Source organism: Callithrix jacchus, chromosome 16 (assembly GCF_049354715.1).
Source record: "Callithrix jacchus isolate 240 chromosome 16, calJac240_pri, whole genome shotgun sequence".
NCBI classification, from domain to species: domain Eukaryota; kingdom Metazoa; phylum Chordata; class Mammalia; order Primates; family Cebidae; genus Callithrix; species Callithrix jacchus.
Genome location: NC_133517.1, coordinates 1914811 through 1930501, shown reverse-complemented (window position 1 = coordinate 1930501; position 15691 = coordinate 1914811). Strand labels below are relative to the sequence as shown.

General features: G+C 38.4%; 1 protein-coding gene across 8 annotated transcripts in view; it reads right to left on the bottom strand.

Annotated features, from left to right (window-relative positions):
• Nucleotides 1–15691, bottom strand: part of RB1CC1 (RB1 inducible coiled-coil 1) — a 102706-nt gene that overhangs the window by 22808 nt on the left and 64207 nt on the right. For all 8 annotated transcript variants that reach the window (XR_013527825.1, XR_013527824.1, XM_002807622.6 and 5 more), the window contains 7 exons: nucleotides 15200–15384; nucleotides 14775–14961; nucleotides 14605–14686; nucleotides 14274–14335; nucleotides 12397–12500; nucleotides 11535–11661; nucleotides 9551–11451 (listed from right to left, as the gene is read on the bottom strand). Coding sequence is in view for 6 of the 8 variants with exons in the window: in XM_002807622.6 (XP_002807668.3) it covers nucleotides 9551–11451; nucleotides 11535–11661; nucleotides 12397–12500; nucleotides 14274–14335; nucleotides 14605–14686; nucleotides 14775–14961; nucleotides 15200–15384 (2648 nt within the window). In the remaining 2 variants the exon portion in view is untranslated. The remainder of the gene's footprint in view (nucleotides 1–9550; nucleotides 11452–11534; nucleotides 11662–12396; nucleotides 12501–14273; nucleotides 14336–14604; nucleotides 14687–14774; nucleotides 14962–15199; nucleotides 15385–15691) is intronic.

Genomic DNA, 15691 nt, shown 5'->3' with positions numbered 1-15691 from the left:
AGGAATATACTATTTATGCCAATAATCATAAAAAATTATTGGGATTCTTTTAGTCATGATTCCAAATTTACCGATAAAAATCTAAGAAATCAAACTTGCTGCTCAGATAACCTTTCCTCCAAAGGGATAGCTTTAAACAGCCAAACACAGAATATGCAGTTTGAAACACAGTATCTTGGCCGGGTAAAATGACTCATGCCTGTAATCCCAGCACTTTGGGACGCTGAGGTGGGTGGATCATCAGGTCAGGAGTTCAAGACCAGCCTGGCCAACGTGATAAAACCCCATTGCTACTAAAATACAAAAATTAGCCGGGCAAGGTGGCAGGTGCCTGTAATCCCAGCTACTTGGGAGGCTGAGGCAGGAGACCTGCTTAAACCCCAGAGGCAGAGGCTAGAGTAAGCTGATATTGCGCCATTGCACTCCAGGCTGGGCGACAGAGCGAGACTCCGTCTCAAGGAAAAAAACAAAAACAAAAACAAAAAACAAAACATTATACCTCTATCAAAGTCTGAGACTCCTTGCTTAGTTCCCAGAAAGGCTGGAAAAGGAATCCCCTATTCCATAATACAATTAAGTAAGAGGCAAGGTGAAGGATTTACTTTTAAAGTTTCTCCTTCAGGTCTGAAGAACAGGGGCATTGCCAGTTTAAACTACTCCATGGCTGGAAAACTGACATATTACATAAATTAAAGTCTTACTGAGGAACAATAAAGGACTTATAAAAAGGGACTCAGACCACTAACAATGAAGTGCTTGGGATGAAAATAGGCACAGGCAAGGCTTACAGATAATCCTGTTTGGCCAAAGTCTTCTTCAAAGAAACCTCCACAGTTCTAAAGTAAGCTGAAATTTTTAGGAATAAAAAACAAGGCCAGGTTTTAAGGAGAAAATCAAGAGAGGACTGAAGTTGAATTGGAGGACAGATAGTTAACAGTAAAGGTAAATTTTATTGCCAAAAGCATATAAAATCATTGAAAGGTTTGGTCATAATATGGTATGAACCTAGGTTTTGAAAAGATGATTATGAGAAAGAATATGTGTAAGAAATAGGCACAACTCTCTGCAAGAGAGCCTTCAACATGATAAAAGATCCTAGAATCATATTAGAGAATGAAAAAATGTGGTTGAAATTGTACGAGTGAGGGAGGGAAGGCCATGAAGACACGTGGAAATTGTAATTTCTAGGTGTCCTGCATCTTTGTTTTGCCTGGGGTACTCCATTTCCGGGTCAGTGCTGTGCTGAGACGATACACAGACCAGAGGAAAGAGTTCCAGGTACACAAACAGATACAGACACCAGAGACACACTCTGAACACGCTATCATCCCCAAAGCCAAAATGAGCACTACAGATTAGCACAGGGTCTATCACTTACTGACTTGGAAGGTAAAAGACTTTTGACAGTAAAAGCAAAGAATGGACGTATCATGACATGAAGAATAATCATTATCCCATACTGAAAAAAGTTTTTTTTGTGGCTGTATTAATCAGGCCAAAAGTATGTATTACGCCATATAGTTTGAAGCTCCCATCAGAAAATATTCCAAGTAACTATCCACCAACTTTTACTTTACTTACTGTAGGATCTGAGTGGCCCTGCTACCAGGGGAATTAACCCTAGCAATGAAAGGCTAATAGCTACAATAGCTTTGGTTTTCTAACTAGCATCTGCCTAGCTTTCTTTGGTGAGCAAGAAGCTGTATGGAGGGGAAGGAGGTCATGAAGAAAAGGCGCCGGCATATCACAATTTAGTTAGCTAAATACAGTAGACCCCGTTTACCCACAGGGAATATGTTCCAAGAACCCCAGTGGATACCTAAAACCGGGACAGTAGCAAATCCCGTATGTTTTCTGATATATGCACTGTGGTCATCACGTTTGCAGTCTGAGGTGTGACAGCAAAGACTGAACTGACTTCTGCACAGCTTCACAGACTGCATCTTACTGTAGGTCTTCACAACTTGAGCACATTTTTTTCTTATTAAACCAAGAACTTTCATCTTCTCACTTAAAGGAAGCACTTTGAGGCTTCTTTCTGGCATGTCCCAATTGTCAGCACCATTACTCTTGTGCTTTGGACCATTAAGTAAAAGTTACTGGAACACAAGCACAAGATACTGATAACCCCAATGGCTACCAAGTGACTGACGTGTGGCGAGTGCCTACAGCGCGGACACACTGGGCAAACGGAGGATCTGAATCCTGGAGGGATAGAGTGAGATTTCATCATGCTACTCAAAATGCTGTCCAATTTAAAACTCAGAAATTGTTTATTTAATACTTTAGAACCATGGGGTAAATGAAATCATAAAGAGCAACATCACATAAAATGAAACTAGGCAAGACGAAATGACTCTATTTAATCTAACAACACTACCACAGAAGTCTACAAAGTTCGGTTGTCCTCCTAAAAGACACTTGCATCATCCTGTCTTTGCACACCTGAAAACCTTAGAGGCTGGACGGCAAAACTCAAGGAAGCAGATACATTTGTTATCAGCTGGGAACTTTAATACCACGGAAACTTGAAAGAAGCATCTCTAAAGGTTCTTCCCACCACTAAAATATCAGTTCTAGCAAAGGACTGTATTATTATATCCAAATATTTCTAGCAACTAGAAAATTTACACTGAACATAACTGGATTGTCCTGATGCTTGAACTTTTTCTTTGAGACGGAGTCTCACTGTCACCAGGCTGGAGTGCAGTTGTGCAATCTTGGCTCACTGCAACCTCTGCCTCCCGGGTTCAAGAGATTCTCTGGCCCCAGCCTCCCGAGTGGCTGGGACTATAGGCACATGCCACCGTGCCCAGCTAATGATGCTTGAACTCTTCACACTGACTAAATTGAAATAGGGCCTAGTAAACAATTAGTTCACTTTAAAAAAAAAAATCTCTTTTGAAATTAAAACTACGAAATTAAAATGCTCCCACCCATACTCATTCAGATCCACGTCACTACTTTCTGGAAGCAGGGTCATCGATCGTGTAGTAGTAGGCAGACTTTTTGACCCATACAAACCACACACACACACGTTCTGCACTCATTTCTTTGTACCACGGTACAGGAAAAAGCTCTTTCTCCTTACATTTTTAAAAATAATGTCAACTATTGATTTAATAACTCCAAATTAAAAGCAGAAGATACTCTGATTTGGCATTTCCTTAATCCAAAGTGGACATGTCGGTCATTGTATGTCTTCCTTGATCTGTTCCTATCCTGTGTCCACTTTTCTAATGGATCATGTGTTTTTTTCTTATTGACTTACTGTGGGAGCTCCTGACATCAGACACAGCTAATATCCATATTTATATCTCACAAATGTTTCTCCTTGTCAGCTGGCCTCTCAATGTTGCTTCTGGCATAAGTACAACCAAGTGGTGAAAGGGAAATGTGCCAGACTCTGTGTCCTTACATAAGCATCATTCTTCTTCAAAGGTTTCCTCTGCGTGACAGAGAAGCCAGGGATGATGTTACCCAGGAATTCCCTCCCCAGAGGTTCCAGGTTTGAGTTCGCCAATGGAAGATACATAAACCTGATGTGGGATGCTGAAGAGAAACAGACTTTGGAGGTGGTTGTAGCCAAACATGTGGGCAATCTGAGATTCGTAGGGTATTTCCAAATACACTACCTCTTTTGGTGTCTCGGCAGACAACTGGAAAGTCTTCGAAGACCTGTAGCAGTTTCCTAAGCCACAAACTTTGGTGCTTCAGGTGACTTTCTATGATAGACCTCTTGGTCTTCCCCAGATTACTACCCACTCTCCCGGTTCTCCCAACATTCATGTAAACTCTAATATTAACCCCTTTAATCCTGAAATATTTAAAAGTGGTTGTTTTGTAAGCTCAATCCAGATATAAAAATGACTCTAGAGGAAAATAAAAATCCCATAAAACACGGAAATCTGAGATTAAGTCTCTGATCTGAAAGCAGTAATGACCTCACTGCCAGTACAAAACAGAACAGTGGTAGACCAAGGCAGTACGTGGCAGAAGAGCAGACACTTGTACTTGTTTGAAAACCAGTGACTAAGGATCGCAAGACTTTGAGACATGTCTCAGCTGTGCCTCCAAATCCCACCGAACCTCCCTTCCTAGAAGCAACAGCCTTTTCTACCCTGTCTGAGGAAATCAGTGTCCCTTCACTTGAGGTAGTCCTTTTCTCAGGAAGATGATCATTTTCAACAACCTCTCCCACCATTTAATTCCTTCCAGACCCATTGCTATGCTCAAATTCCAGATCCCTGGAGAGTCAAAAATCTAACAGAGGAACTGCAAAGCAATTACAGAATCTTTAATATATTTTGGCAGAAAAATGAAAAATATATCTAAGAATGGATCTAATGAGAATTACAAGAAGAGAAACAAGAAATGTGGAATGAGGCCACAATTATTTATACAGATGCAATGACCACAGATTCCAGACTCAAACTGTTAACACTTTGCTAAGTTGACTGCCTAGAAAGTAGACCTAAGAATGACCAACATTAAACGAAAATGAGATGGCAAAATGAGATACTCTAGACCAAGCACAGGTAAATCGAATCCGCCGCTTTTCATAGGTCTTACTGGAACATAGCCAAGTATTCATTCACACTGCCTCACTACCGTCTCGCTAAAATGGTCCACTTAGGTAGTCTGTAGAGAGGCCAACTGGGTCCACAAAACCTACTATCTGGCCCTTTACAGCAAGTTTGCCAACTATTCTTTAGGCGAATGACTCCCACAGTGTGACCCACAGAAGGCGGGAGGTAACCAGACACATCAGAGCATGAGTGAATTCAGAACCATTTTCAGTAACACTAAGGTGCTGTCTTTTTCACCCTGTTGACCTTGGCACTGATGATACAACTGTTGGCACCCGGACACAAATTAAAGACATCAGCACCAAACTTCACTTGGAGACATTTTGTGTTTTACCACGAGACACTCAAAGCGGGGAGGTAAAAGGGGAGGCTGCTTTTTCTTAGAATATTCTTGACATAGTAAAAATTAATAATATTGTTAAATCCTGACACTTCCGTACACATCATTAATATGCTATGTGACCAAATGGGAAGTGCTTATAAATCACTTTGCTGCTTACCAAAGTATAATGTTTATTTTGTAGAAAAACACTTGTACAATTGTTTTAGGCACGTGCTGGAAACATTAGCTAGTTCTAAAACACGTTAACATTGGGAAGATTGGCATAACTCAGCGAACTAGTGCTCTCCAAATGGCCGACTCATGATGCTACAAAATCATGCAGGAGTAAAAAATTCAAGTACAAGAGAGATGTATCAATGACTGTTAAGATTATGAGAAAATCCACTGAGAGCTTCATATTCCACAATAAAATTAAGGTTCACAAATTACCACTTGCTAAATTTTGATTTAGTAACAAAGAATATCCAGTTATCTGAAACGCTCCTTAAATATTCCTTTCTTTTCCCAATTACATTCAGCATTACGGTTGGAGTTGTTTTTCATATACTTCAATCAAAACTTAGAGATTTGCAAATATATAGAACAAGGCTACCCTGCTACCTAGTTTTCATTTTAGAAAAGTTTTCATTAAAAAATCTTATGTAGGTTAACATGTAAAAAGGTTAATTAAAAATGACTAACTTTCAATTTCTCAGCATTAACTGTTAGTACAGAAATACTGACAGACACAATCCATATAAACAAAATCAATCTGGAGTCAATTTTTTGACAGCGTAAAAAGACACTGTGACAGAGAACCACTGTTCCTGTTTTCCACATATTTAAAAGATAGTAAAACAGAGACACACACACACATTATATGACGAAGTCTGTGTATGACCTGCATATGCTAAAATTTTTACTAACTGGACCTTTAAAAAACAAGTTTGCTAGCTGGGTGCAGTGGCTCATGCCTATAATCACAGCACTTTGGGAGGCTGACGGGGGTGGATCATCTGAGGTCGATAGTTTGAGACCAGCCCGACCAACATGGAGAATCCCTGTCTCTAGTAAAATTAGCCCGGCATGGTAGTGCATGCCTGTAATTTCAGCTACTTGGGAGGCTGAGGCAGAATTGCTTGAACCAGGGAGACACAGGTTGGGTGAGCCAGTATCACACCATTGCACTCCCGCCTGGGCAACAAGAGCAAAATTCTGTCTCAATCCCCTCCCACAACCAAAAACCAAGTTTGCTGACTCCTGGTCTACAAGAAGGTATCTGAAGGCAGGTACACTGGGAGGGATTTTTTACATGCATTCTCAGAGGGCCCAGAGAATATGTTCTTTACCAGGGCTTTGTGAAATAAAGCTTAAAAGGCTCTGTAGTTGTGCTCTGCAGGAAAGGGAGAGCAGAGGAGGATGAGAACACTGAAATTCAACGAATTTAATGGGAATGACAGGCTTCTGGAGTGGTGGGGGCCGATTAGTGGCACTTAACCACCAGAAACATAATGTGGCTTTATCACAAGTAACAGATTCAAAGTAGTTATCAGAAGGTTTGACCCAGAAAAAACTGTGGCAATGGTGTCTGTAGGCTCTAATAGAATGAACCAGTTAAAGGCCTATTAAAACTGTAAGAACAAAACAAAACAGCAAACTCTACATCTAGTATTCAGAGGTTTAACTTATCAATAAAATTAGAATCTCCACCCAATTCCAAGATCTAAGCCAGCTATCAGCTACAATGCCAAAGAGATCTATGGTCATTTTCCAGACTTTTGGGAGCATACTGCACACTGGCTCTGAGAGGACTGTAGTGACTGTGGTCCACCAGAAAGAGATTATTCATCTGAGGTCCCAAGCTCATGTGACAGAGTTTGGGACCAATGGTTCCCTCATTGGAGACAGTAACAAGCTGATAACTCTTACCGGAAATGCTTGGGAGCAGAAGTGTTTTGAGTATCACATTCTGGAATATTTGCATCCCATTTACCAGCTGAGTATCTTAAATGTGAAAATTCAAAATCCAAAATGCTCCAATGAGCATTTCCTTTAAGCATCATGTCCGGGCTCAAAATAGTTTTAGATTTTGGAGCATTTTGGATTTGGGATACCCACCCGTAGATTCTTAGATCCAGAATCTTTGTTTGTTTTTTTTTGAGACGAAGTTTCGCTCTTGTTACCCAGGCTGGAGTGCAATGGTGCGATCTCGGCTCACCACAACCTCCGCCTCCTGGGTTCAGGCAATTCTCCTGCCTCAGCCTCCTGAGTAGCTGGGATTAACAGGCACGCGCCACCATGCCCAGCTAATTTTTTGTATCTTTAGTAGAGACGGGGTTTCACCATGTTGACCAGGATGGTCTCGCTCTCTTGACCTGGTGATCCACCCGCCTCGGCCTCCCAAAGTGCTGGGATTACAGGCTTGAGCCACGGCGCCCAGAATCTTTACTGGAAAAGACATGTAAGAAACTGGCAGAATCCTCATGTTGCTTCCCTTACTAATGGAACAAGGACTATTATGGTAGAAAAGGCCAAGTAAAATTCCTAAAACACTCACTTCACATGATACACGGGAGGCAGGTTTCTATCATATTCTTAATTCGACATAAGTATGTGTCCTGTCCAGAAGATACAGAGACAAACAATAGATTTTAATGAATTTCTTTGGTGGTGTCTTCAACTGCTGTTTCCTATTTCACATGTCTTTATTTGGAAGCACAATATGGGCAAAAAAGATTTACCTGTCTGCTGAGTTTGAAATGGGGTATAAAGTGCTGGACTGTCTAGTATTTCAGAGGCATCGCCCTTGCCCTCTTTTATCATCTCCTACATTTCCCAAAATCCAAGGTATAGTTTCCAGTTTGCCAATGAAAAGAGGTGTAAGGTCTGGGAGGTAGAAAAGCAGCACAGGCTTGTTCTCCAGAGATGGTTGTGGCCAGATGCAGTTTCACAGCAGCGTTCTGGTAGGTAACTGAGAGCTGTCCATGTGGTGATGCACATTGGGTCAGACTGGTGTTTGAAGAGATTCTTCCCAGAGAGCCATGGAAAACCATCCACTTGGGTGGGTGCTTCAGCCTGTTTTCCTGACACTTCACTTAGTGTTGGAAAAGGGCTCTCCTGAACTAAGCTTCAGTCGGGCTTCTCTGGGCCCTCTAGGCTTTCACCTTGACATCTATTCTTCTTGGGCCTACACTGCCCAGCTGTAGCAAGAGTCTTGCTAACCCAGTTTAGAGAGCATCTCTCCAGCAATTTCTGACCAAATTGTTGTCCCTACGCTTGGTATTTTATCACCCTGGCCTACATTCAGTAAGGTAAGATCCTGTTAGATAAATTTAACCCAAACTCCCCTTACTGCTCATGTTTTCTGTAAGTAATTTTCCATCCACTGACCCTTACCCTCCTTGGCTATAAATCTCAACTCGTTCATGCTGTATTCAGAATTGAGCCTATTTCTACAATAAGGCCTATTTTCCATACTGCAATAGTGGCTGAATATAATCTGTTTTTACTGCTGTCAGTACTGTCCATCTCTGATTCTATTTGACAAGGTCTCCTGGTCTTCGGCAGTGACTCTGTTAATCTTCTCTCTGCTAGTTTTTTTTTTTTTCCTCTTTTCTTTTATCTCTAAGTTGAGAAAGTGCCTGTGGACCCTAGCTTTTAAATATACACGCAAACCCAATTCCTCTCTTAAATCGTCTAATCCCCCCAGAATACCTAAAGAGCTTCTACTTTCAAAACAAAAGGGGAAATTTCACTGTATACCAATACATGAGTATTATTACATAGCAGACAACAGAACAGACTGTTTAAAAGTGATAAGGCAAGAGACGAGTTGAAATATAAAACACATATATGTACTCGCTTAGAGAATTAATGATAGACTGAATTGACATATGTTCTAGAAACTGTTTATTGGGTCACAAAACCCCCTTCCTGATTAAGAGTAAAAATACTAAAAACTATCTTCCGTGATCAAAAGGCAGTAACATCAGACAGTAATAATAATAAAAATGTAAAAACAACATCAATCCACAACCACAGTGTCAATCCTGCAATTTAAAAACATCTTTCAAACAGAGGAAATAACTGAAACTGTATTAAGCAAATAGCAATGTTGGACACGTCTTTATAGCAATGTGTAAGAAAAAAAAAGAAAATAACAAGGAGGAACACTCTACATGTTCTGATCTATGATTGAGCCTTTAGTAAACAATATACAGAAGAAAATTTTACAGTCCTTAATATACATATGAAATTTAAAGAGAATATAAGTAATTGTTTACTAAAGAATTTAGAAAAAATGCAAATAAATCAAGAGAGAACTTATGAATTAAAAAAGGAAAAGCAAAGAGCTCTTTAATACATTTCAAACTTTCAACAAAACATTTCTCTGAAAATCCAAACTGCTGATTCATTTTTAAAAAGCCACTCATGGATTTAGTCTGTCATTGGTTTGCAAGAAACACTGACTAAAAGGTATGTTTTTATTTCATGAAAATACCCTAGTTGCTACATTTACCCAAGGTAAATTAGTAAATCAAGGTACTATGACTACACACACACATGCACGCGCACACACACCTAATTTTAAATCACTGATATTTTAATTTTATAATTACAGACTAAACTTAATTCTTACCTTTTTGCTATTTGATTCTCAAGATGTCTAACTTTTTCTAATAACTCCTTCTCAACAACTTCTCTCTCCAATTTAAATTCTTTTAGGGCAGTCTGAATAGCTTCGTCTTTTTCACAATTCAGCTTCTGAATTAACTGTTCTCTGTCTTGTTCCTGGCTCATGACCAACTTTTGTTTGTCCTTCTCCAGGTTCTGGATAATAGCTTCATATTTCTCTTCTTGTTGGGAGATTTTTTCATCTTTTTGTTTTTCAAGGGCACTCAATTCTGAATCTAATTTACTCTGCAGTTCAATTATTTGTTCTTTTAGGTTTTTTTCTATTTCAAATGCTTGGTGATGCAAAGATGTTACTTTGTTTAATTCAGCTCTGAGTATATTTGATTCTTCTTCATGTCTACTAATTAACTCTGAAATACACTGATCTTTTTCAATTGTCATTAAAGTTCTTAGCTCTGCTAAGCCCACCTGATAATTTTCATTATTATCTTGAATCTTTTGGTTGAGTTTACTAATTTCTGTTCTCAAATTTTCTGTCTCTTGTTCCAGAAGAGATTTCAAGGTCTCCTGCTGCTGGGCTCTGCTTTCTTCCAGTAAAATTTTTATTTCATCAGTTTCTGCTTCTTTCAATGCAAGTTCAACCTCTAACTTGCATCTCGTGTCTGACAAATCAGAAACCTTGAGCTTTAATTCCTGCAGCTGTTGTTCTTTTTCCTGGATAATTGTAGCATGAGATTCTTGTATCTGATTAATTATTTGTTGGTTTTCCTTTTTTAATTCCTCCAGAGAAACTCTGTGGTCTGTCATAACCTTCTCAAACTCTTGTATGTGCCTGACCTGAAGTGTGTCCTCCAATTCCTTTAGATGACTTTGCTCTAAGGACTGAAGTTCTGCCCTCAATAATTGTAATTTCTCATCATTTTCAACATGGAGCTTTTTTAAGTCTTCTAACACTACTTCTCGTGACTGCTTCAGTTCTTTAATTTCACAATTTTGAGAGTGCATTATATTTTCCATCTCTAACAACTTCTGATCCTTTTCATTCTGCAGGCAGATTACAGCTTCTTTTTCATGTTTAACCAAAGCAAATTCATTATCTTTATTTTGTAAAACCTCCTCCAGGCGCACTAAGTCTCCCTTTAATTTTTTAATTTTGCTTTCATTCTCTTCAGTTTCCTTTATTAGTGCATCAAGTTTACCTTCATATTCATTTTTTAAAGACTGTAGTTCTTTTTGATGTTTTTCTTTTAGTGTTATTTCCAGAGAACATTTTAGGTTTTCAATAATGTTTCTTATTTCTACTGCTGTACATTTTAACGAATTTGAGAAGTCACACTGTTCTTTTTGTACAAATGTTCTAAAGCGGCAAAGGTCTTCCTTCATGGTTTGTATACTGCAGTGAGAGTCTTGGGCAACAACTCTACATCTTTCCATCCGGACATTCAGAGAAGCATGATCTCCAAAATTCTCTGCACCACATACATTTGTGTCCTGCATCCGTCTACTGTCTATCGCATTGATAACCGATGAATAAAGTGATTCCACCATCATTTCTGGGCTTTGTGGGTCACTTATAGGATTAGGAGATGACAGATTTTCTTCTATTACAAACTCATTTACGGCAGACATAAAATCTGATTCAGGACTTTCTGCTAATGAATCCAAGTCTAAAGAAACTTGGTGAATAGTTTGTTCTATGTTTGGATGGGGAATAGTTTCAAAATCAAATGTATGTGCATCAATGCTATCTGGAGATAATTCTTCTAAGGGACAAACTGCAGGACATAAGGGATCCTGAACAGTCAGTGGTGGAGGAGTTCTTGGTGAGGTAGTAGTTGTAATTCCTGTCGTACTTTCTATCCTTGGTGAAGAAGCAGACTGTGGGGATGTCTGACTCACGGAAGCCTGGAAAACAGAAAGAAAGGCTTAAAGAGCTGCAGCAGCACAAATATTTACACTAATAAAGAAACCGAAAGAGCTGAATTTGCCTTTTGTTCACTCAGTAGATCTGTAATGGTCTGTGACATTTCATCCAAACTTTGTGCTGCTTTTACCAAATTATGTAGAGCAAGTACATGCTGGTGTAGAGGTTCAAAGTCACAAAGTAAGGGAACCCTGAAACAGAACACAATGAAATTAGACTTCTGATTTCTTAAAGGAAATGGATAACTGGTATCAAATATTTTGATATGTGAAGAATAACAAGAACCGTATCATTCCTTTTTAATTAATACCGGAAGTATTTTAAGAAGTCTGTGTCATCATGATTAAAGTAAAAAGTTAGGGCCAGGTGTGATGGCTCACATCTGTAATCCCACTACTTTGGGAGGCCAAGGAGGGTGAATCATGAGGTTAGGAGTTTGAGACCAGCATGGCCAACATGGTGAAACCCCGTCTCTACTAAAAATACTAAAATCAGCCAGCCGGGGTGGTGGGTGCCTATAATCCCAGCTACTTGAGAGGCTGAGGCAGGAAAACTGCTTGAACCCGGGAGTCAGAGGTTGCAGTGAGTCGATACCACGCCACTGCACTCAGGCCTGGGCGACAGAGTAAGACTCTGTCTCAAGAAAAAAAAAAGTAAAAAGTTAGAAATTTCCCAGGAGCATGCAAAGAAAGAGTAGCTATAGAAAGAAATAAATTACATGTAAGATATACCTTCCTTTACTTTATCTTCATTTTCCATCATTTTACATTCCCCAGAAATTTCTCAAAGCAGTCATAGGAAAGCCGGTCTATCTTAAATATTTCTTATCTGGGCATCTCTAAAGATTACTCGTACTACCTGACAACTCCAGAATAAAAAAAACATTTTAAGGCTATAAATTAGTTAAAAATACTAATGACATTTACCTGAGGAATGGCTGAACTTCTGAAGGACAAAATGATTGAAGAAACTGTAAATCTTTTAATGAGATATCTGGAAGTTCACAGTCGAACTTTCGAGGCTTCTGGGTCTGCACCAAAAAACACATTAATTAAAAAATTTTTTTCAACCAAAAAATATAGATGACCAATTTATATAATTTCTTACTATAATTAAATTTACTATACCAAACAAACTAAAATGCTTCAGATGATTAAGAAACAAAGAAACACGATTCAATAAAGATATGGCATATTATTTTTCTGAGCCATCAGTAAACTGGGACATGAACTGCTGGTGACCAAGTGATGTGCTTGTCCCTCCCCTTCTCTGCTTTTGGCGTCATGCTATGGGAATTAGAGTATTCCTCTCAACATTAAATACAACCCTGCTTCACTAGTGCAGAGCTATTCCAAAATATTTTCTTTACCTACAATGGAATAATGAAGACCTCTCAAGCCTTGCATCTCTTCATTCCTATTACTGCTTAGCATGCTATACCATGGTAAATACATTAGGAGCTTTAACTACGCAAGTATATATATTACGTAAATATATTGTTTACATATATTCATATATATACCATGTTAAAGCCACTAATATATTAAAATACACACATGCATTTATTTTTTTTCAATGTAACAGTTTCTTATTTGCTGTTCCCTTGACCTTTCCATTACATTTCCCAGAAGACAAAGTTTTGGTCAATTTTAGCTTCTATAAAAAATATTAACTGGTAAACCCTCCCAATTTTTTATTTATAAAATTGCCAAGCATTGCATTAAAAAAAAAAAAAAAAAACTTCAACTGTTTTAAAACATTACTCAAGCAGATCTGGAGATGTCAAGATGCTCTTCACACAAAAAGAGTTTTTGGATAAGTAAGTATGGGAATCACTATTATGTCAGCAATTCGCAGATATTAAAAAATGCACACATTTAAAACACTAAGAAATCTTGCAATACAGAAACATGTTTAGCATCTAAGCACAGCTGGGCATGGTGGCTCATGCCTGTAACCCCAACACATTGGGAGGCCAAGGGAGGCAGATCACTTGGGGCCAGGAGTTTGGAACCAGCTGGCCAACATGGTAAAGGCCATCTCTATTAAAAATACAAAAACTTAGCTGGGTGTGGTGGGGGGCACCTGTAGTCCCAGCTACTTGAGAGGGTGAGACATAAGAAGAGCTTGAACCCGGGAAGCAGCGGTTGCAGTGAGATGAGATCATGCCACTGCACTCCAGCCTGGCAACAGAGCGAAGCTGTGTCTCCAAAAGGACAACAACAACGCAGCTAAGCAGTACATCTGATGGGGATAAAACGCCCCTTATTGCTTTGGTCATGAAAATGTTTCATCTCATGTAATAAAATTAATGACCCCAGATAATAATGGTTTAGAAACAGACCAAACTAATGTCTAACTCCAGTGAAGACTGAGGAATCATTATTCTTGATTCGTCAAAATATAATAGGAGGTGGTGTGAAAAGAAATGCAGAAGGGGAGGAGGAGAAGGAGGTAGAACAGCGGCAGAGGAGGAGGCGATGGAAGAGCGGAGGAAGGAAGAAGAGGGAAGGGTGGAAAGAAAAAAAGAAAGGGACAACAAAAACACCAAGTGAATCTATTTCCAGCAATCCTAACAGTGCAGTATAAGGTGTCTTCCTGTGTTATGAAGATTGTTTATCAAAAATTACGAATGCAAATATGAATCTTAAAGCTTTATGCTAACTGCCTTTTAAAGCCAAAAACACTTTTGACTTTTTTTTAAATCACAACAATTTCTGCAAGTTTCTGATAAACGCCTCTACTTCTGGAAAAAAGGTTTTAAAACATGGAATTTAGTCATCGTTAGAAAATAAATACATACACAAAATGAAGGGGGCCAGGAGTCCAGTCCCCTAAACAGACGATTTCTTAAAAAAGACTTCCCTGTATAAAGAAATTAACAATATGGTTATTTTAGAGATTTAAGGCAAAAAAAAAAATTACATCTGGTTTTTGAAAAGGTAAATTAAAAGTTGACAATAATTCAAGTTTAAAATTTAACGATGGATTCAATTCTATAGACTTAAAAAGGAGTATTTCTCTAGATATCGATGGTAATTAACAGCATATTCATGCAGTATGCTATAGAAATTTCAAGCTTATACAAAATTTTTTCTTTACAAAAGTAATTAAAATTATTAATGAACACTTACTAAATAATTTCCCAAAGGATTCCCTTTTTGATTTTTCTGCTTCATATAATCTCTTTCCGTCTTTGACTAAAGCACCAGCCCACTAGAAGAGGAGAGCTTACGTTAAATAACCAACACACACAAATCCATGCAAGTTCATAAATAATTAAAATGGAATTCAACTTGCATACCTCCCTGTAGTGTTTTATAAACATTTTTCTTCTTACAACCTCAACAACAGCTAAGCAGTACATCTGAGGAACTGTACTAAGAGCTTCGACAATTTTTACTCTTTCTAACAGCTCTATTACGAGGCGGAGCAAAGCTTGTAACTTCTCTCCATCTTGATCGGCATGAAGCATTACAAAGCAACACCATCTACAGAATAAAATCCATTATTTTCAACATTCACAAAAGTTTGTCTAAAAGAAGTCCTTACTTAGTTAAGCCAAAGATATCAAGACACATAAGCTCTACAAAGATAGTCTAATTCCAAAGTTCATCAATAAGGTATCTTAGTAAAACGGTTAAGGGAAAAATCACCCCATCATTTGGGAGAAATCAATATAAACACCAAGTGTATACATCTTAAAGCAGATAAGAAAGAATCACTTACTTCAGTCTGACATGTAGGTTATTTGCTAGTTCTTGTTTGGCAGTGGAACACTTCTGCTTAATATCTAACAGTTTTCTATGATTTTGCAACATAATCATCAACTGATTTGCGTGACTCAGGCATAAATCAGGTAATACGGATGCGTCCTTTAAGTTTTCAGCTCTCATCTGATTAGCTAAAAATCCCTTTGAGAAAAGAATATTTCAAAGGACATTAATTTTGTTTCATGAAAGTTATGGACATTCAGTTAAGTGGAAAATCTTTATGTTAAACACAAACTGCTCTGCTTTCAAACAATATTTTTTAATCCTCTATTTTTCTGAATGTAGTGCATAAATGGCTCCAGCGTTACACAGCTTCATAGGTCCGGTGAGTGAAGTTTTTCTGCCAAAACCATGTAGAATGGTCTACAACAATCCTCATAAATGTGATTTCAAGAAATTACCTCTTGAAAGCCATTTGAAATGGTGTCTATCTTATGAGATATACAGG